At 47.9% G+C, this 21,042-nt stretch overlaps 1 protein-coding gene across 1 annotated transcript in view; it reads left to right on the top strand.

Moving 5' to 3' along the window:
• The first annotated feature begins 3,070 nt into the window (after positions 1-3,070).
• Positions 3,071-21,042, top strand: part of MED12L (mediator complex subunit 12L) — a 317,353-nt gene continuing 299,381 nt past the window's right edge. Inside the window, exons 1-2 of the mRNA XM_082394311.1 lie at positions 3,071-3,306; positions 4,153-4,370. Coding sequence (XP_082250437.1) covers positions 4,272-4,370 — 99 coding nt within the window. The 5' untranslated portion in view covers positions 3,071-3,306; positions 4,153-4,271. The remainder of the gene's footprint in view (positions 3,307-4,152; positions 4,371-21,042) is intronic.

Genomic DNA, 21,042 nt, shown 5'->3' with positions numbered 1-21,042 from the left:
AGCCGTGTTAATTGGCCTTAGTGAGCTTAAAGACTAGCTCTGGAATGGAAAGAGAGTGAGAGGGTATGGTGGGGATGGGAAGAAGACTGTCTGTGTGGCAAGTGTGAAAGCATGCCAATAAATGATGAGGTATTAAAAGAAGAGAATGACCACTTCTGGGAATATATCCAAAGGAAATGAAAACACTGACTTGAAAAGATATCTGTACCCCCATGTTCATAGCAGCACTATTTACAGTATCTAAGACATGGAAACAGCCTAAGTGTTCATTAATGGACGAATGGATAAAGCTGTTGTGGAATATTATTCAGCCTTTAAAAAATGAGGAAATCCTACCATTTGTGACAATATGGATGGACCTTGAAGGCACTATGCTAAGTGAGAGAAATCAGACAGAAAAAGACAAATACTGTATGATCTTACTTATATGTGGAATCTAGAAACAAAATCAGAACAAAACCAAACTCGTAGAAAAAGAGATCGGACTTGTGATTACCAGAAACAGAGGATAGGGGGATGGGGGAATGGAGGAAGGTGGCCAAAATATGCAAACCTCTAGTTATAAGATAAATAAGTACTAGGGATGTAATGTACCACGTGATGCTATAGTTAACGCTGCTCTATGATACATAGGAAAGTTGTTAAGAGAGTAAATCCTGAGAGTTCTCAACCCAAAAATAATTTTTTCCTCTTTTCTTTCCTTTTTATTGTATCTATATGAAAAGATGGATGTTAGCTGAACCTATTGCAGTAATCATTTCACAATATATGTAAGTTGAAGCATCATGCTGTATGCCTTAAACTTGCACAGTGATGGATGTCAATTATTTTTCAATAAACCTGCTGAAAAAAAAAAATAAGTGCTTAGGGTACTGAAAGAACCAAAGGATGATTTTGTGCCTCAAGAGTTTGGGGTGGGCTTCATACAGGAGTCCAGGCTCTAAGGACTGTCCTTAGGTGGCTATCAGAAAATGAAGGGTCTGGGAATTTCATATTGGAAATAGGAGTGAGAGCTAACTGGGGCGAGGGATTAAGGAGAAAAAGTTGGATTGGTAGATGGCAGTAGATTGTGAAGAGTGCAAATGTCAGGCTGAGGGGACCAAACATCCTTGGGAAGTCCATGTAGCGAAAAGATGATTTTGGAGGAAGTGTCTCAGCGAACTAAAGCTGTCACTCTTTTTTTTTTTTTTAAATGTTGAGAGGGCCAAAGCATCCATGCCAGACCGTCTCTAAACAAGGGAAGGAACTAAGAAGGGAGACCAACAGGGAGAGAACTCTTCCTTTCCCTTTTACCCAAGCACTAGGGACACATTATGAATTTGTTTTGATTTTAAAATCTTTACGGTTAGATACAATATTGAGTGCTTCAAAAGTTTTTCCTTTGTGGAAGCCAGTTGGAGGCTGTCATCTAGATACTCCAAGGGAAGAATTTAGGTTACATGTCCCAACCAGACTAGCGTGTCAGCACAAGGATCCCCAAAGTATAGTACCACCAGTGATCTACCCAGCCACACACCTACTCACCCACTCACACACCCAATCACCTGTCCCACCAGCCAACAAACATTTTTTGAGCGCCCACCATATGCCAGGTTCCATGCTGTGTACCTAAGTTGCAACAGTGAACAACACTGTCCTCTCCGGTGTGTGTCATTGTGTTAGGGGCAGGGGAGATTAAACAAGAATGGCAAAACTTTTCTAATCGTCATAGATGGGAGATGAGTACTTGCGGGTTCATTATGCCACTTCTTCTGCCTTTTGGTATGTTTGACAATTTTCCTAACGAAGTTAGACAACTGTCCTGTTTCTCAAGCAAGGAAGTTAGATTTGACAGATACCTATATCCCAAGGGCAAGTTCAGCCTTGAAGTTACACCCAAGGTATTAGTGGAAGAGAAGTCCTTGGGGGAGGGTGCAGAAGGTGGTCAGGAAATGCCTCTTGGTGGAAGTAACTGTTCTCTAAAAGTACTTGCTCAGATTGAGTAAAGAATCCAAAAACTACGGGCCTGACTTGGCCTCAGCTGCTTTGGGAAGTGCTAATAGGTCAGCGTCAAGAGTTAAGAACTAGCCTCCTATCATATTGCGATGGCTTATCTACCCCCCTGCCCCCTTGCTTAAAGTCAGCAGAGGTAAGTAGATAGATAATCAGATTTAGCCAGCATCTCCTGAGCACCTACTATGTGCCTGGTGCTACACAAAGGCTTTGGGTTAGATTCTGCTAGCACCATCTTATGGAGGATGGACTAGGAGTCAGAAAATTCCTCAAGGTATGGGGAACCTGACCCTATCAGGCAAGGGCAGTTCAGGAACCCACTCCTTCCAATTCCAAGTCGTGGAGAATAAATCAGAAACTTGGGATCAGGCAGAGTTTGCTTCGAGACTTTGAGCAAGTCACCGGGCCTTCCTAAGCTGACTCGATTTCTCTATCTATAAAAAGGGTACAGTAAAACCTTGTAAGTTTTGTTTTGTTTTGTTTTTTTAAAGGACCAGAGACCTTTACTGTCAAGATCCTGGCATGAAGCGAGGGCTCCATAGATGGCAGCCATCATTCTTGGCCAAGCGCGGGCGCATCCTCCCGCGGGGTCCCTCGGGACAGACCGGGCCCGCCTCCGCGGCTCCGGTCTCGCAGGGCTCGCGGCAGGTGGCCCAGCATCTGGGTGCCCACGCCCCAAAGCGAGCGGGGAGCGCGGGCGGATTGGAGCACCGAGGTCTCCCCTGGAGGATTCTCCCCCGCCGCCGCCCCCCCCCCCCCCCACCACGCCCGGCGCAGGTAAGGTTTCCGGCTCAGGCCACGGGGACAGCGACCTTAACAGAGGTCGAGGCGGACAGCGCAGCCCGCGGCCGGGAGAGGGGTCCTGGGGGCGCCCCCTCCCTCGCCCAGATACACCCCAGGACCAGCCCTGGCGCCCGGGCCCGCGGGCTGTGCGCTCTGCAGCTGCGAAAACCCGGAGAGGCGGATCGGAGCGCGCTCGCAGCCAACTCCTCCGCGGTCCGGCCGCCGAGCTGGGCATGCTCAGTGCGGCCGCCGCGCCGCCGTCCGCCAACTCGGAAGCTCGCGCTCCCCGGCCGTGGGGGCGAGAACGCCGGCGGCGGCGAGCCGGCGTCGCCCGCCGCCCCCAGACAGTGGCAAACTTCGCGGCGTCCCCGGAGCTCGCCCGGCCGAGACTGATACCTTACAAATCAGATCAAATCCAGTCGCCCCCCCCCCGCCCCCCCTCCGCCCCATCACAACCCGAATCGTGGAGGCTGCGGCCGCTAAAGTGCCGCCGCGGCTGGCGGCCCCTGACCACTAGCCGGGGACCAACAGGTAAACTGTTGGGGGCGGGGGGAGGGGGGAAGGAGCGCGGCCGGGGGGGGGCCGGAGGTTGGAGGAGCCCGAGATGCCCGCGGGCTAGCTGCCCCCGTCGGCACTCGCTGCCAGCCCTCCTCACCACCCCCACTTCCCCAGCCCCTGGAGGGGCAGCAAAGGGTTAAGTCGGCCCCGAGCCACCGTGAGCACGGCCCCCTCCACCCGCTGCGACCGCTAGCAGCGCGCCTCGGCGCCTGCCCGGAGCCGCCGAGGGGACCGGAGCCGCGGATGCGCCACCGGAGCCCGGCGGGCGTCTAGGAGGCACCGGCCGCTTCCCCACCGTCCGCATCCCTGTCGCCCCCATCCCCTCCAGGCCTGTTCCCCTTCTCCCCAACCGGGTCCGCGCCCAGGTGGCGGGGTCTGCGGGGCGCGTGGCGGCGGGGGAAGGGTCCCTGCTGTAGAAGAGGGGGCGGGGGCGGGCCGCTCCGCAGTCTCTTCCTCGGGTAGGCGGGCCACCCTCGCCTAGGGCGAGCACTCGAGCCACCTGCCTGGGGCGCCAAGAAAAGTTTTTTTTTCCCCCCCGTGCCCCTCCCCCACCCCCACCCTGCGCCCGGCTGGGGTGGGTTTAGGTCCATTGGTGAAAAAAGTCACACGTTCCCATCAGCTGCTCCTCCCCCTGGGGACAGGGTGGTGGGGACCAGGAGGCAGGCGCCTCGGAGGACCCAGGCGGACGTCCAGCCCCTCCGTTGGCGGTGCGTCCCGGGGCTCCAGCGCAGCAGGGTGCCCGCCGAAGGCTGCCCCCATCAGTGCGTGTCCGCGTGCCGGGCAGCGGCAGCATCCAAGCTGCTTTATTCCTGCCTGCAGCGCCACAGCGAGCGAGGAGGGGGCGAGGGAGTCTGTCTGCAAAGTGCTGCTCCCTGGTGCTCAGAGGCGGCTGCTCCAGCTCCAACTCTCATTCATTTCGCCGGTTAACATGAGAGATCATGGCCGCCTTCGGGCTTCTCAGCTATGAGCAGAGACCGCTGAAACGCCCCCGGCTCGGGCCGCCGGACGTCTACCCGCAGGACCCCAAGCAGAAGGAGGTAAGGGCGCCGGCGGCCTCCCCGGCAACCGGGGCCGCGCTCCGCAGCGCTGACCCGGGGCCAAGTTGGCCCAGCGGGCATCGCTGGCGCTGCGGGGGAAGGGTGGGCAGGGGGACTGGCGGCGGGGGCCGGGCTGGGGGGCTGGGGGACCCCCGGCGGTGGAGACCGAGCGGCTGTCAGTCACCGCGCGCCACGGGGGCGCTCGCTCTCCGGGTGCCGGGTCGCTTCCCCGTTACCGGGCCTTGCACGGCGCAGCCGGGCGCTTCACCCGGTTCTTCCCTGCGGAAACCCTCCTGCTCCCTCTCCCCGGCTTTTGCCTGCGTTATTTTTCTCCCCGCCGCTTTGGTAAAGCCTCGTAAACTTTTTGAAAAATGTTGGAATGCAGTGCATCCGACACAGGTCTTGGGTTTTGCGCCGGCTGAGCAGGGACGGGTGTGGGTGGGGTGGCGGAAGACCTTTTCTGTTCAAATTTTCCAGTTTGGAGTGGAAGTCGTTTTTGTCGAGGTGATGAATATTTAGCTCTTGCAACGTAATTCTGTCTCCCCTCTCCCCTTTAAAAATCAATATAAAAGGGAAACACTGATTTTCATCCCTAGAGGCGATGGGCTTAATTGCTGGAGGCTGTTTTGTATATGTAAAGGCAGTCAGGTTACCTTGGAAGGGAATAGGTCCTGGGATTGCTTGTTTCTTTGAATGAAATTAATTGGAGGAACCTTGACTCTTGCACTAGATACACTAACTTCGATGGCTAGAGTAACCATGGCATTTTGAAGCCTTGTATATGTTTGTTAGTAGTTAACAAGTAATTATGTAACAACTCTCCAGTTATAATGATCACCCCTGGCTACGCAATTTGCCCAGGGATTTGCTTTTTTTTTTTTAAGATCACCTGCTACCCAGCTGTGCTTTCTGAGTTTGCCAGCTGCAGCCCACCCATCCTCTGTTGTCTTCAGCTAAACATGTAGTGAGCACAGTTCAAAACTTCTCTTTCTGGGAACCTAAAAACCTTCTATTAAAAGTTTACAGGCCTACTGACATCTCAGAAGGGGCTTTGTAAAGAAGGCCGGGAGGGTCCTTAAGACTTCCCTTTTGATGAATGTATCTATTTCAATAAAAAAGGAAGAATGCTTGTTCTGGTTAAACTGTTTTGTTAATAATGTTTCTGAAAGATAAGGAGTGATGACTCCTTTTAGACGTTTAGCATATTGAACATGTTCGAACATCCGTGGAGTAATTCACATCGAAGCTTGGAAGGTTTTACAGGTGGTTCCCAGCAGAGGCTTAATATGAGGATAGGCGTTTGATGAGATTTTGCAGATTTCTTCCCTACCCATTTCTCTCCCTGCTACTGCCACCCAGAATAAAGTTAATTGTTATAGACGAAATAACAAACACTAACAACCAAGTATAAAGAAAGTTAATAACTTAAACATTTGTGGCAGAAAATTCTTAAAGTTTTGGTGGGGACAGGGACATTGGCTGATCTTTATCATCTTGTAATTAATGTCTTTTGTCACATCTTTCCAGAGGGCAGCATAATTGATAGCATCTCCCCAGTTAAGGGATGGGGGCCTGGGATGCCTTGTGGGGTTATTTAACATTTATTCCTCAGGTCGATACTCATTCAAGGGTTGGAGGCCTCTATGATTCTGGAAAAAAATACTTTTGGATTTTAGGGTCTTTATGACATTTTATGGAACTCTAAAACTAGAAGTGACCTTAGAGCCTGCTTTTTGTAACTTCCTTTGGACAAAGTGAAACTGAGGCCCAGGAAAGCTTACCTGACTTAAGGTGTGTGGTGAATCAGCAGAGGAGTTGGATGACCAAAACAGTATCTTATGTCAAGACCAGTACTGTGCTAAGGATGATTTATGCTAAATTGTGTTGTTCTGATGTTATTCCCTTGCCCCAGAGGCAACCAACATTTTATCCCTCTGGAGCAGAGTCAGAGTTATGTGTGGCTGTAGCTAGATTTGAATACAACATGGAACAGGCGCTTGGCTGTTCTTGGGCGGTGCTGTGGCGAGCAGTGTCTCACAAGCTTCAGTTATTTATGTGTCGCCTCAGGATTTCTCTCCTATCCCTCTATCATACTCTGTACTTTTATTCTAATGTTTTCTTTAACTTTTAGGAAACTTTTTCTGTTTCTTAGGCAGTAATACACAAGAAGTCATGGATTTGATGTGAGATATATATATATATATATATATATAAATTCATATCAAGTCATGGATATATCTCATTTAAAATTTTTATTTATTTGATGTTACATACACATATATATGATTATTCATATTGAAACAAGACCATAAGTATTAAAACTTTAAAAAGTTCATCTAAAACCACTGGTGTATTCTCTCCATCAGAGAGACCTGTCCCACACTGTGGGAAATGCCGATTTAATGGAGGAAGTGTGGGCTTCCAAGTTAGGCAGACCCGGATTTGGATTCTGGTTCAGCCTCTTTGCATTTGTGTGGCCTCGGGCAAGCTGCATCACTTCTCATTTGTAAATTAGTATCATTGTGCTGTTTAGAAAAACTTGAGAACCCTGGTTCTAAATGCATTACATTTTTGTGAGAAAAACCCTCCTCCTGGTAAAGCTATTCTTATTACTGGAGCTGCAGCTTTTACTGCTGTTAACCCGGGCTAATAGTGTTCTGGAAAATAGCTCCCGGGGGACAGGATGGGACCCTTGAATGAAGACCTCCTGTAGAGAAGTGGGGGTGGGGTGGGGGAGTACTGGAAGCTTTAACCTGCTTGATCGACAGAGTCCGCTCATTTGAGAGCTTGCTGTGCCTCAGCGCTCCACAGGACTTTAGGTTGTCTTGTGTTATAATACTTTACCCTCTGTCCTCAAGCCTTGAAAATAGGGCACCAGAAAACTGTGAGTTCTCCTTGATGCCTCCTTCGCCCTTACGCCCCGTAATACACCTGTCAGCACATCTTGTCCCATCCATTCCCCAAATATATTTCCAGTCCAATGCCGCTCCCCAGTTTCGACTTCCTTTCTGCTTCAGTCTGACTTTTCTCTGCCCCAGGGCTGTTACATGTGCTACTCTGCCTTTGCACCCGCACCCGCACCGTTCCACCCTGCTCTCATCACCGAATCCTGTGGTTAGGAGGGTAGGTAGGCTGTGCAGCCAGTGTGCTTTTTTTGAATCCTGGCTCTGCTGTTTACATACACTCCTTATTCTCCCTGTGCCTCAGTATCCCCTCTTGTAGAGTCGGGATGAGAATACTACCTGCTCCTTAGGGCTGTTGGAAGATTATACGGATAATAAACATAAAACACTTAGACCAGAGTATGGCATGGATTCAGCACGCAAACATTTGCTGTTTTAAACTACCGTCAGACCTGCTTCTTCGTCATTCAGGTCTCAGCCCAGTGGCCTCCTCACAGGCCTTTCTAGTATAAGTAGATAATTTGTAATTAGGTATTTATTTGCATGTTGCCCCCAGCCCCCCACTAATGGGTCAGAAATGAGGGCAGGGATGAGAGCTGTTTAGGAGTCCCTAAAGGACCTGGCACCAAGTGCAGTTAGTTCCTAGGATGCTGAGGGCGTGGATACTTGTAGGAATTTATAAATGAGAGTGGGAATGAATGAATAAAGAGAAATCTGGCGACTGAGGGGTGTTAGGGCAAGTCTAGGTTAAGGCAGAAATTATCCTTGCTGTCTACTTTGGAGGCTACAAGGCTGAAAGCAGAATTAAACTCTAGAAGTAGAAACGAAGAGAAGTTTTACTTCCAGGGTAGAAGAGGCCTAAATAGCTGAATAGTCAATGTTTTTAGGAAATCAAATTAGTTAGAAAAGTAGGTTGGGGCAATAGTGAGATTTCTAGGCATCAGGAGCCATAGAACCCCGCCAGTAGGGTCCAGAGGGGAGGATGGCTTGGTGTGCAGTGCGGAGGCTGCCCAAGGACAAGTAGAGCGTGATTTGGGAGGGTATGGGGGTGGGGATGGCTGCATGCAGATAATGTGTCACACCTGTAGGGCTTGTTAAAAACAGATGGCCGAGTTTTTCAGATTCAGTAGGGCTGAGGTGGGACCCCATAATTTTCATTTCTAACAAGATCCTGGTGATTTAATGCTGCTGGTCCAGGGCCCCACTTTGAGATACTAACCTAGAGAGAAGGTGGCATCCAATTCTGCAGGGGCTGGAGAGCTCTTTCCAACCCAGGCAGGGCAGGGTTAGACATCTCTGTGTGGCTGAATTTGCAGTAGTTTGGTCTAGCAGCCAGCTCAGCCAGGGTACGGTGGGCTTTCCCCAGAAGTTGTCCTCTCTCTTAGATCTAAGGGAACGAGTCAGAAAGTCTCAGCCCCTCTCCAGTGGCTTTCCATCACACTTGGAATAGAACTCAAACTCCCTACTGAATTAGGCCTTCGAGGCCCCGCTCATCTGCCCCTTGGTCACTTCCACAACCACTGCCTGTAGCCAGACCACCTGGCTTTGCGGTCTGGCTCTATCACTGCCTGTTTTGACTCAGATATGACCTGTGGAATCGGGGGTGGGGGGTTCCTACTTATTTGTTCCTACTTCACGGGGTTGCTGGGAAGATAAAATGAGGTTTGAATGGTGCCTGGCATGCCAACGGTGCTTAGTACAGGCCAGCTACTATTAGTATAACCCCTCCCTTGTTAAATGACCCCGGGGCTTCATTATATTGTAACATCTACAAGACCCTGCCCTTGGAGATCTGGCCCCTTCCTGATTTGCTTAGCCGCCTCCTGGCTGTGTGGTGGGACCACTGGCCACCTCTCTCCTACCAGGCCCAGTTCCTTAGTGTTTAGGATCTTGTCCCTTGCGGTCATGTCTCCTGTCATTTACTTACAGAGACTATCCGGCAAGGAGGCCTTCTTTGTAACCCATCTTCTCTTATCCTTTTTAGTTCATTATTTTGTGTTCATATGTTTTGTGGTGCTTGTCACTGTCAGAAATTCCCTTATTAGGATCCTTATCCTCTCCCTGGTCTTCCTTCCACACTAGGATGTAAGCTGCAGGAGAGCAGGGGCTTGTCTGTGGCGTCCACAGTTGTGAACTGCCTAGTGCCTGGGATGAGACTGGGTGCTCAGTAAATAGTTCTTGAAGAAATGAATAAAATGCAGACAGAACTCTTAATGAGCAGTTATGAGTATTTATAACTCTTAACTGTCCCAATGCTTGTTTTATTTTGGTAACGCCTGTTTTCTTGTTAGCATCTAAAACCCTTAAAACATTAAATGCTTGTTTTAGTGACAGCTGGGGAGGTTGGGGGGAGGGGCGGTGAAAATTTGTTTCTTAATAATCTCTGAGAGGGAGGATGTCGATGAAGTTGCCCGGGATGAGAGGGCAGGTTGACCAGTTGCCTGGGGGCACCAAAAGACAGATATGTTTAGGGAGAAAGCTTCCCCCTGAGATGAATTGGCTGGCCCCAGGGTCCCATCATAGACCTCCCTGAGTAGCAGTGTTTGGGAGGGACCTCTGTGTTTTTAACTGATTCCTCCTGAGACTCTTAGGCCAGAACCAGTGTAAAAAGCACTGGGTCAGAGGCCCTGCTTCTTCCACTGCTCACAGGAGTGTTGCCACAAAAACTTTGTGGTGGAGGAACTCAAGTGGCTGTCATTTCTCAGGGGCTGCCAACACCTGCGGCAGCATTGTCAAAGATGCTCCTTAAAAATGCCGCCATAATGCGCCCGCCTCCACCCCAGACCTGCTGAGTCAGAATTTCTGGGAAGGAGGTTGAGGAATTTGCATTTTAAACACGTTTTCTAGGTGATTCCCAAACACATGAAGTTTTGAAAGCCACTGCTTTAGTTTGTGTCTTTACCTATAGCGACCACTGTAAGCCAGACTCCCCCCTTATTCCTACCTGCTCCCCACTATTTGATGTGTTGGAGTCTTTAGACAAATACACTATTCAAAGTGTTAGTATAGTGCAAATGCATTTAGCTACTGTCCCCCATGAAGTTCTGTTCTAATACCCATGGTTCCCAGCATAGGCTTGTTTTCTGTCAGCTGTACATGGTTTATGGCAGACTAGAATTCCGTGCCTTGGGCTTGAAATATCCACAGCTCCCTTCTGTGTGCAGTTGGCTAAACTTGGGGCTCAGGGGAGCAGTTCTTGCTTTGTCCCATGAGCATGTTCTTTGAACTTGTTGGGGGCTACAGAGCTTATATTTGACTTTGGGCCTGGGCTTTCAATAGGCTCTTTGGGGACTCATGTAAAGCTGTTAATTTGGGGTGCAGCCACTATCCTTTAGCCTGTCGGATATTTCACTTAGGCTGGCACCTGTAGAGATAAAATGTGATTCCTTAGGAAGACAGAGGACCAGGAAGTGAGGTCTGGAAGGCAGACTGCCTTGGGTGGGCACTAAGTGGGAGAAAATGAGGATGAACAGAGCCCTAGGATTTTAGCTGAACCAGTTAGCAATGCCTCTCAGGGGTGTGTATCCATCCAGGTGAAAATAAAGCAGAAGTGGGAGAATGGAGTAAATGGAAGTTGGAAATTCCAAAGAATTGTGATGTATTTCTTCTGAAACTCTCCTTTAATGAGGTTCTGAGCCCCAGCTGTGAGGCTTCTTGACAGACTAGGAATTAGAGAAGGTAGAAGGACCCATAAGAAGAGTGAGCATGATTACGGGTTACCTTCCCGAGTGTTCTCTGGGCAGCGATGAAAGGAGCTGGTGGACTAAGCCTGGAGAAGGGCTGACCTCCGAGTCTGAGTGGGGAAGGCCAGGCAGGGGAGAAATCCAAGGGATACGTGTGGAGGGAGGCGCCTACCTCCTACACATTCCAGTCTGAGAAGGGAACGTGGAAACGCTTGGACTTTTCATTGTTTTTAGAGGATTTCTGAAGTTGGGTGATGGCAACAAGGGAGTTCATGATACAGTCCTCTCTATTTCTCTGTTTTGGAAAATTTACATTAAAAAGAAGAGTGTCATTATGTTACCCAATAGCATGATTTCTACTTTAAAAATATATGTCTGCGTAATCTGGAAGGATTATCACCCACGTGTAGACAATTGCTCTCTCTTGAGGATGGGTGTAGGGGTGACTTATTTTCTTTTTTGCACTAATCTGTATTCTCCACTGTAACAATAAATGTGCACTACCAGTGTCATTGGAGGAAGTAACTTAATAATTACTAGGTAACTTTGATTGGGTTTACAGGAGTGCATCTTTGTTGTTGGTTCCAAACCAAGCTAGAGCCCCTTTAGCTGAGGTTTAGGCAGAGGGATCTTGAGGTGTAGGTATAGGCACCTGTAACCTGTCAAAGCTGTGATGAGGTTGGGTTAGGGCTGTTATGTCAGCATTCCAGCCCTGCCACTTAAGCTGTGTGATTTGGGGTGCTGTGTCATTTTCTTCACCTATGAGCTGGAGAGAATAATACCTAGTCATCTAGAGTGTTTTGAATGTGGAAGGAGCATTGTAAACTTAATTTTTACCAAATGTTGAGGTATCAATTCAGTGGTACCAGCTGATTATTAAAATTTCAGGAATTTTGTGAGCTGGTTAATATCATGCTGGTGACTTGAAATTTGGCATCAAGGGAGTATTTACACCAAGGAAATTGGCAAATGCTACGCATTAGGGGTTTTTGTTTTGTTTTAGTTCTTTTGAAAGCTGGTTGTTAAGCATTTCCCCACGCAGTGCTGGGTATGGTTGTATGTGCCAGATGCCTTGTTGGCTACTTTACCATCATTCTTATCCCTGTTTCCCCTACTTGCTTCCCACAGAAAAAAATAAATAAATAAAAATAAATATTTTAAAGCCAGATCCCCACTTTCTTAGCCTCTCTTGCAGCTTGGGGTGAGCATATAACTGAATTCTGGCTAAAGAGATTTAATAGAAATCTGCTTTGTGACTTTTTGAAGAAGAATATTTTTCCTTGCTGAAAAAAGTACAGGCAAGGGAGAGAGTGGCTTCTCTTAATGCCCTGATAGCTCCTTAGCTTCCTGTCTTTGGAAAATTAATGAGGATATGATGGTTGGAGCTAGGGCACCTGTCTTGTTACCATGAGGTCGTGAGCCTATGGATGAAGAGAGGAGGTGATTCAGTGGCTTTATGAAATTGTTAAGCTACTGAAGTGACCTTGACCACCTCTCCCTGGACTTCTTGTTAGGTAAACAAGAGATGTCCACATGGTTTAAACCATTGTTGGACCAGTTGTCAATTTCTTGTGTCTGAAAGCATTCTAAGTTTGTCATAGTACTTCCCATTTATATTTTGTCGCCCTCAAACCATCACAGCATGAGCCTTTTTTCCCAGAGAATATACATTCCCAGAACTCTCCTACTCTCTGGCTTCATGCATATAGCAAGAGACAAAGATCACCTGCATCTTGTCTGTTCGGTGCTTAATTCTGCAGAGTGCCTATCAGAAGCTGAGGGGATGTGGAAACGGCTCCTTTATTTGTTTCTATTTCTGGCAGAAAGAGTTTTGGTGGGAAGGGAGGGAGATCCCTATTGCGTTTTGTTTGGAGAGGGAGATTCTGTGGGTCTGTACCATTCTGGGGGGAAACCAGATGTGTTTAGAGCTAGAAGGGAGCTTAGAGGTAGGTCGCTCTCACTTTCCTCATTCAGTACAAGTGGACGTTGAGTCTCAGAGAGGTTAAAGTGACTCGTTAAGGCAGATCTTGGCCAAGCACTTGTGTGCCCTGATTTGTTCTTGCAGCTTTACTTGGCCTCCCCTCTGTACACAGCCTCCGCTTCTGGTAAACACCCTTGTGTTGCCCTGGCAATGAGAACTACTCTGCATTTTAGGGCACCCAGTGCCTCTGTGAGAGCCGGGGACTGTTCAGCTAGCCATTTATTTGATCTTCTCAGAGCTTGCCAGAACCTTGTGTGGTGTCTCCTGGGTAGAGGGAAGAATACTCTGGAAGCTCAGGCACTCTAGTCGTCCTGTTTTTTGGTGGAAGGTTCTCAGCCCTGTCCATGGCCTCTGGTGCACATAGCTCCGGCACTGGCCTTTGTGGGCTGTGTTGGGGATTGAGCCTGTCTAGTTTTCATTTTCTTGGTTGAGATTCTCCTTTATTTATGGGTAGGTCTCCTGGAGATACAAACACACAAGCTGTACCAGTTGCCCACTTCCAGGGAGTGACACTTACATGGCATTCTGTATACAAAGGGATCTCCCTTAGTTATGAAATGCTCGGGCATGAGAAGAGGAGAAAAATTTTAGCCCCTGGGTTTTATTTTCCATGTTCCGAAGGAAGCATGACTATATGTACGCATGCCAAACGGATTCTGTCATTCAGTCACTATTATTGAGCACCTTGTAGGCATTTTGCCAGCTGTGGCTTCATGAGGACAGGGCCTAAGACTTGTATGTCCTCCTCTGTCTCTGGTTTTGAGCACAGTGCCTGGACCAAATCTCGGACTCAAAATATATTTTACGAATGAAAGTGTAAACAAACGCTGAGAGCATTGGATATGGTCCTGGGCCCCCAAAGATTTCAATACAGAGCAGCGGTTTTCATCTGGGGTGACCCCCTACGGACACTGGCAGTGTTTGAAGACATTTGGGGTTGTTCCAGTTATGGGTGCCTGTATGCGTGTGCATGCATGTGTATGCGTGTGCGTGCATGTGTATGCATGTGCGTGCATGTGTATGCGTGTGCGTGCACGCGCACGTGTGTTAACTGCTACTGGCATCTGGTAGGCAGAAGTCAGGGGACGTCGCTAACATTCTCCAGTACTTCAGACAGTCCTCACAGCAAAGGCTTATCTGCACTCAAACGTCAGTGGTTCCCAGGTTGAGAAACCCTGGTCTGGAGGGAGTGACAGACCTGTAAATACGGGATACAGTGTTTCACATGTTATTCGAGGGGAACGTACGAAGTGGTGTGGAGACAAGTGGGAGTGACCCGCTTTTTGACAGGACCTGGTAGAGGAGGAGACTTTGAGCCGTGGACTTGGAGGGTGCGTAGCAGTGGGGGAGGGGGGGCTGAGGGTGTGGTGTGAGGGGTCACAGGCCAGGAGGAACGTGGGCTGTGCTGTGAGCCTGAGGTGTGGCGTGGGGCGTGCAGGGGGCCCCCGGGCCAGAGTGGGAAGGAAAGGTCAAGTTACGGGGTCCTTTGTGCGCTGTGTGGAGGCCACGGGGTGGCCGTTCAAGGGTGTTAGGGGAGTGAGATTTAAGATGACTGAGGGTCTCAGTTTGAAGGGACGGTGCTTCTGAGGGTCACAGTGGGGCAGAAAGACTGACGAGCTTGGTGGTCACGGACGTTCCAGGCCTGGTGGGGGGGTGGTGGGTGGATTAGGTTTTCGTGGCTGCCATAACAAGGTACCACAAATCAGGTGGCCTAAAACGATGGAAATTCTCTTGCAGCTCTGGCGGTGCAGCCCCGGGGGCCGGCTGTCTGAAGGGAGCGTTGGTGGGCTTACACTCCTCTGGAGCTCTAGGGGAGAGCGTTTCCTTTCTGCACCCGGCCTCCGGTGGCTCCGGGCATCCCTTGGTCTCTTTGTGACCACATCTGTCTCACTTCCGCCTCCGTCTTCACATGGCCTTCTCTGTGTGTCTGTTCTTCTCTGGGTGTGCCTGATAAGGACACTTGTTATTGGATTTAGGGCCCACTTGGATAACACAGGATGATCTCATCTCAAGATCTTTAACTTAATTACATCTGCAAAGACACTTTTTCCTTTTTTTTTTTTTTTAAATTAATTTTTTTTGGAGTATATTTGCTTTAAAGTGTTGTGTTGGTTTCTGCTGTACAGCAAAGTGAATCAGCTATACGTATACATAAATCCCCCCTTTTTTGGATTTCCTTCCCATTTAGGTCACCACAGAGCAGAGAGTAGAGTTCCCTGTGCCATACAGTATGTTCTCATTAGTTATTTACTTTATATTAATACATAGTAGTGTATATATAAAGACCCTTTTTCCAAATAAGTAACACTCCCAGGTTCCAGGATTTGATTGGGATGTCTCTTGTGGGTCCTTTTGGCCTCCTGGGCTTGGGAAGAAAGAGTAGGAGAGAATTTAGGAGAAAGGTTATTGGGGCGGCAGAACTGGCAAAATGGATGTGTTTGGTGAGAGGGACGGACGAGTACAAGGCTATACCAACATTTTTAGCTTAGGCCAGTGGTTCCCAAACTTTCTGATCTTAGGACCCCTTTATAATAAACCTTATTTAGGATGCCATAGAGCTTTCATGTAAGTTATATCTCAGTATTTACCATATTAGAAATTAGACCTGAGAAATTTTAGAAATATGTATTAATTCATTTAAAAATAATAATAAACCAATTTCATGTTTCACATGTTTTTTACGAACAAGAACTATTTTTCCAAATCAAAAAAAAATTGTGGAAAGAGTGGCATTGTTTTACATTTCTGCAAATCTAATCTCTTTAATGTCTGTCTGGATTCTCACATCTAGTTCTCCATTTAGTCTATTATAGTATGTTGTTTCGATTGAAGGATATGAAGAAAATTTGGTCTCACGGATATGTAGCTGGAAAGTTCTTGGGAACCTCAGAGGTCTTTGAAATGGAGAACGCTGGCTTACACAGTTGGGTAGGTAGATGATTGACAGTGGTCCTCAAACTAACATGCCATAGGGAATGAAAGAACTTGTTAACTTTTTTTTTTTTTCCCAAGGGTGGGAAGGTAGGGGAGGGGAGTGGAGAGAATGAGTTCATTTTTAAAAATATTTTCAATTTGAGGTGCCTCTGGGGAATCCAGGTTGACCTGTAGAGCAGTAGTACAGATCTGGATTTGGGTGTGATTTGTGCACGGCTAGTTGAAGTCATGGCTGCGATTACCTGTTGAGCGTGTGCAGAGAGAAGGAGGAGCAGGCAGACTCTAGACACTGGCAGCAGGACCTCCGAGGAGGGGAGTTGTTAGGGAGACGGGTGTGGGGGTGATGAGTGGTCCAAAGGGAGAGCTAACGTCTCCATTGGCCGCCTCTTAGTTTGGCAGTTTCCCTCTGCAGGGCCTTTGCACGTGTGCTCCCTGCTGCCTGGTTGCCTTCTCTTTGTCACTGCAATGTGATGATTTGCTCCTCAGCACTCAGCACAGTTTGTGTCTTTCTTCTCTGCTCTGTCCTCCAACCAACCTAGGTTTCATGAAGCAAGGACGATGTCCTTTTTACCCCCCCCCCACTGATAACCAGCGGCAGGGAGGGGGTCTGGGGTATGGTAGGGGTTAAAGAAATATTTGTTGACTGGATCTGGTAACGGGGCAGTCATTATTAGCAAATGGTTCTCAGAAGCCCTGTACAGGGCACGGTGATGCCAGGAAATATAAGACATGGTTCCTACCGTTGAGGAACTTTGCGGGGAGAGATGATAGTCCTGTGTGCAGAGCCCTGAAGTCATTCACTGTGGTGGTGGAAACCATTGAGGGAGGGGTCATCTCTCGAGGGTTAGAAAAGTCTTCAGAAATGTGGGTGTTTTTCAGATGACAAGGTCTTCTGGGCAGAGGGTATGAGCAAAGGCACCGAGATGGGAAATGGGACACGATCTTTGGAGGAATTGCAAGTAGTTCAATAAAGCAAGAGTGTACTGAATCCTCAACTTGAACATGTCTATAGATTTTGGGGACAGTTAGAGAGAGGAAGAGATTAAATCTGCTGGAGAGAGAGGGCTATCTGCTGGAGCAAGGCTGACCTGGTCCCACTGGGAGTGACACCTTATATGTGGTGTTACACATTGCTGCCTCTGAGAAAGGACGTATACAGGACTCCCTGTTTACCTTTAATTTTCTACAAGCATTTCCAGAGTTAGTTTGAATGTGCAAAGATTTTCCTCGGCAAGAATTAACTCAGCCTTCAACCCACATCCACCGTGCCACAGCTCAGCTACGCAAATGCCGCCTTGTTGTCAACTAAAATTTGGTGGAATTTGCTGCTTTCCTTTTCCAGCCATTTCATTCATGGATTAATCTAATGAGGTTGTTGAGATTAGGACCATTTTAAGGCATTGGCAGCAGGGAAGAACTAAGAAAAATGTATTTTGTCTGAAGCGTCATTTGAATTTTTTGCTAAGATGCTGGTTTACATAAAGGTATAGAGAGAGGCTCTATCAAAACTATGTCCAAGGCAGTGCTAAATAATTTATATTTCTCCTGAGTTCTGTGAGGAAGGTTAATATTGACATTGCTTAGGGTTTTGTTTTGTTTTTTTTTTTTCTTTCTTTTTTAAAAACTCTACACAGTGCTGCTAGTAGACAGTATGGAAAGCATTTCTGGGGTCAGAGCTGTTTTCACTCTTTGGTCAATTTTAGACTAAATGTCAACTCCTTGGGGAAAAAAAAATGATCGTGAACTGGAGACACTATTTACATTTCGGCTACTCACATGAGATCTGCTTTTAAGTCATTATTAAATCATCGAAATGTTTGTGAAGTTATACTTCCATTTACTTAGTACTTGGTATGTGCCTCCTACAGCACTCAGCGATGTGGGTGTGTAGGAAAGAAATAGAAGTCTGCTTCTGTCCCCTCTAGAACAGTGCTTCTCAAAATATCTATGGTGAAGGACAAGTTTCTTTAAAATTAATTTTCAATCTGTTGCAGACTGATATAAATGTATGATAAAAATGAATTACTAGAAAAATGAAATGCTGCTTGAATGTAGTGGCAATGTCAAGTTGCTATGAAAGTTCCCGAGCACTCTCAATTTTTGCATATTATTCTTGTTCAGGACCAGTAGCAGTTTCAGACCACACTCTGAGTAGCACAGCTCTAGAAATTAACATCTGGCTCACTGACGCACATAAAACGGTTTTAAAAATGACTAATGTATTGGTTTTCGTTTATTTTAAAATTGAGGAATAATGTATACGTTCAGTATGGGGTATAAAGTGCCACGTTCCATCATGATAGACAGCGTTGATTGTGTTGGTGATTCTGAGTGCTTTACATGTTTGGTTTTATGCCAGCCTCACAAACACCTCTCAGGTGGGTACTCTTATCTCCTTTTTACAGATGAAGAAACTGAGGCACAGGAGAGCGGTCACAGGGGTCACTTCACTTGCCCAAGGTCCTTTAACTGCATAGTGATGGAGTTGGAATTGGACTCCCGAGCCCATGCTGTAACCATTCTGCTGTCTATATAGTGTGGCTAAAAATGTTGCTTGAGTTCAGGAAAGAGAAGCTTGGAATACTTGGAGGCCTCCCTGGAGGATGTAGGTGTGAGGGGCAGGATCCGAGTGAGTCGGGGCAGGTTGTACCCTTTCTTTCCTAAGAAAGAGCTGAAGGTAGGATGAGCGAGGCATGGAGGGGAAAAGGCAGTGTCTGCAGATGGGGCTTGGAGTCCTGGAGTCCTGGCGGGTTGCGGTTGTGGGGGGGGTGGTGACGAGTTCACGAGGACCCGCTGTCAGATTTGTCTCACTAGCTCATGCCTAATAAATCCGGATGGGGAGAGAGTGGAGTTGGGGAGGCTGCGAGGGAGGCGGCTGTAGTAACCAAAGCATGAAGTAAAAAGAGCCCGACAGATCTGGGCTTTAAATAGGACTGGAGAAGAAGAACTGGCGGTCGGTGACAAATCGGTCAAAGGAAATGAAGGAGAGGGGAGTTCGGAAAATGCTTCGATTTCTTGGACACTGTTCACCTGGGATGGTAGTAGGTCCTGTTGCTTGAGCATCTCAAAGTGACACCTTTTTGTGCTCAGTCTTTAGAGATATGGCAGGTATCTAGAATTACCTGATGGCTAGATTGGAATGAATATTCGGACTCCCCTCCCCTCCCACCCCTCCCCGCTCACCTCACTCACCCTGCGGAAGGTCTGATGACTCAAAGGGCTTTTGGTTTATCGTCCCATGCTTTAAACCTCGCCTTCAATACCTGTCATTCAGCCCTCCACGGGCGGCTTTGGTGGCGGTGAACCGCCAGAACTGCTTGGAAGGTTGGCTAAGCTCCATGGAAGAGGTGGGAATGAGCAAGCCTCCCGAAAATAAAAAGGGCGGAGGCTGAGAGGTGTTAACAGAGGTTGACTTTTAGGACTACATTTTCGGAGGTGGGCTCACAGACATTTGCTTTCTTGGTTCAAAATTGTAGGTTTTGCCTCTCTGTTTCCCGGTAAACAAATGAACAACATCACCACCACCACCAGCAAAGAAGAGACATTCCCAATCTCTGTTCCCCCTCCCAGGCAGGAAGAAGGGTGTTCTGCAGGTTTACTAGATTTTTCCGGCGCCCGTTCCATCCCTATCACCCAAGAAGTTTTCCTCTTTGTGAATTTGCAGTTCATTTGGTGGAAATCGCACAACACGCCTTCCTGCAGGCACGTGGGGTCAGGGATGCAGTTAGGCCTAGGGTAGAAGTATACAGAAGGAGCCAGGTAAGGGGCACAGTGCGTCAGTCCACCAGACAGTTAACTTCAGAGGACAGAAACCATGGCTTGAGTTTGTTTTCTCTGCCCTCAGATCACCTAGCCCGGTGGGAGGCAGATTCAGCACTAAGTGAAAAATATGATTTACAGGAAGAGCTTACATTAAGATGCGACTGCAACGCATGAGTTGTGTGGGACGGTGACTTACCTGAGCAATGGGGGATCCAAAGAGAAAATTGTCTCCTGAGGCTGCCTTAAATACAGTTCTGGGCAGAATCAACTCTGGACACCTTAAGTCCCCTTTCCTGCTTTATGCGTATGCAAATCTAAAAGTTCAAGTAGTTTTCTCTGGCAGTTTTCCTGCAATTTTCCTGAGAGCCACATCCAGGTGTTTGATATCAGAGGATGACATGCATTTGAAGATGATTTGAATATGAATTAATAGGCTACAATTATTTAGATAAGAGTGGAATAAATGCTAAGTATATTTGGAGGTAATTTGAATCAAAGTCTCTCCCGCTTTCAGTGGAGGGGGAGGACCTGCCTGTCTCATGGTTAAGGATGAGGGGGGTTCTCATGGGGAGTCGGGCCCCCAGAGCCTCGTGTGTTCAGCATATCCTCCTCGGTGGACATTCCCATTTGCTTTTTGGAGAGTGGCTGAATCCCCGGACGTGTGGTGCGTGGTGTGGGCCTGGATGTGCTGCCTGGTAAAAAATCACAGTTATAATGACCGTGATGAGCATTTTTTTTTTTTTTTGGCCGCAGCGGGTGGCTTGTGGGATCTCAGTTCCCCGACCAGGGATTGAACCCAGGCCCTTGGCAGTGAAAGTGCAGAGTCCTAACCACTGGACCACAAGGGAACTCCCATGAGCCCATTTTTAAAGTGCTGAGTGCCTCACATACGATTTCCTCTTATTCTTTACAACGGAAGGTAGGTGGATCTCCATTTCACAGGAAAGGAGGGAGCCAGGATTCTAGTTGAGGTTGATTGGAATCATACTGATCTCCTCCAAGATCTCACCATCTTGGAGAGCATATTGGACCTCTTGGAGGCTTGATTCTCACGTGGCCGCTTAACCATTTCACTGCCCCCCCCCCCCACTTCAGCCTCAGTTTCTCAGCCTGTAAATGGGCACCCATCCTGCCAGAGCCATTTGGCTTTTAGGAAGACGGGCGTGAATATGCTGCGTAAAGGCCAGAGAGTAGTATTACTAGAACCATGATTTTCTTTTCTTCTCTTTTGCCTGCTGCTCGGTACAGGTGTGCAAGATACGACTTGCTGTTTTGTGTTGAGCTCATATCCTTTGGGGTTCGTCTGAGTCCCCACCGTTAGTGATTGATGGCCTGCAGGTGTGATTTGGATGGGGGTGAATATTAATAGCCGTGTAGACAAGGGTGGATGTGTAAAGACCTGAGTTTCA

Source organism: Balaenoptera borealis (genome assembly GCF_965194805.1).
Source record: "Balaenoptera borealis genome assembly, chromosome: 5".
Classification (NCBI taxonomy): Eukaryota; Metazoa; Chordata; class Mammalia; order Artiodactyla; family Balaenopteridae; genus Balaenoptera; species Balaenoptera borealis.
Note: the sequence above shows the minus strand (reverse complement) of the source record. Positions and strands in the feature narration are given on the sequence as shown.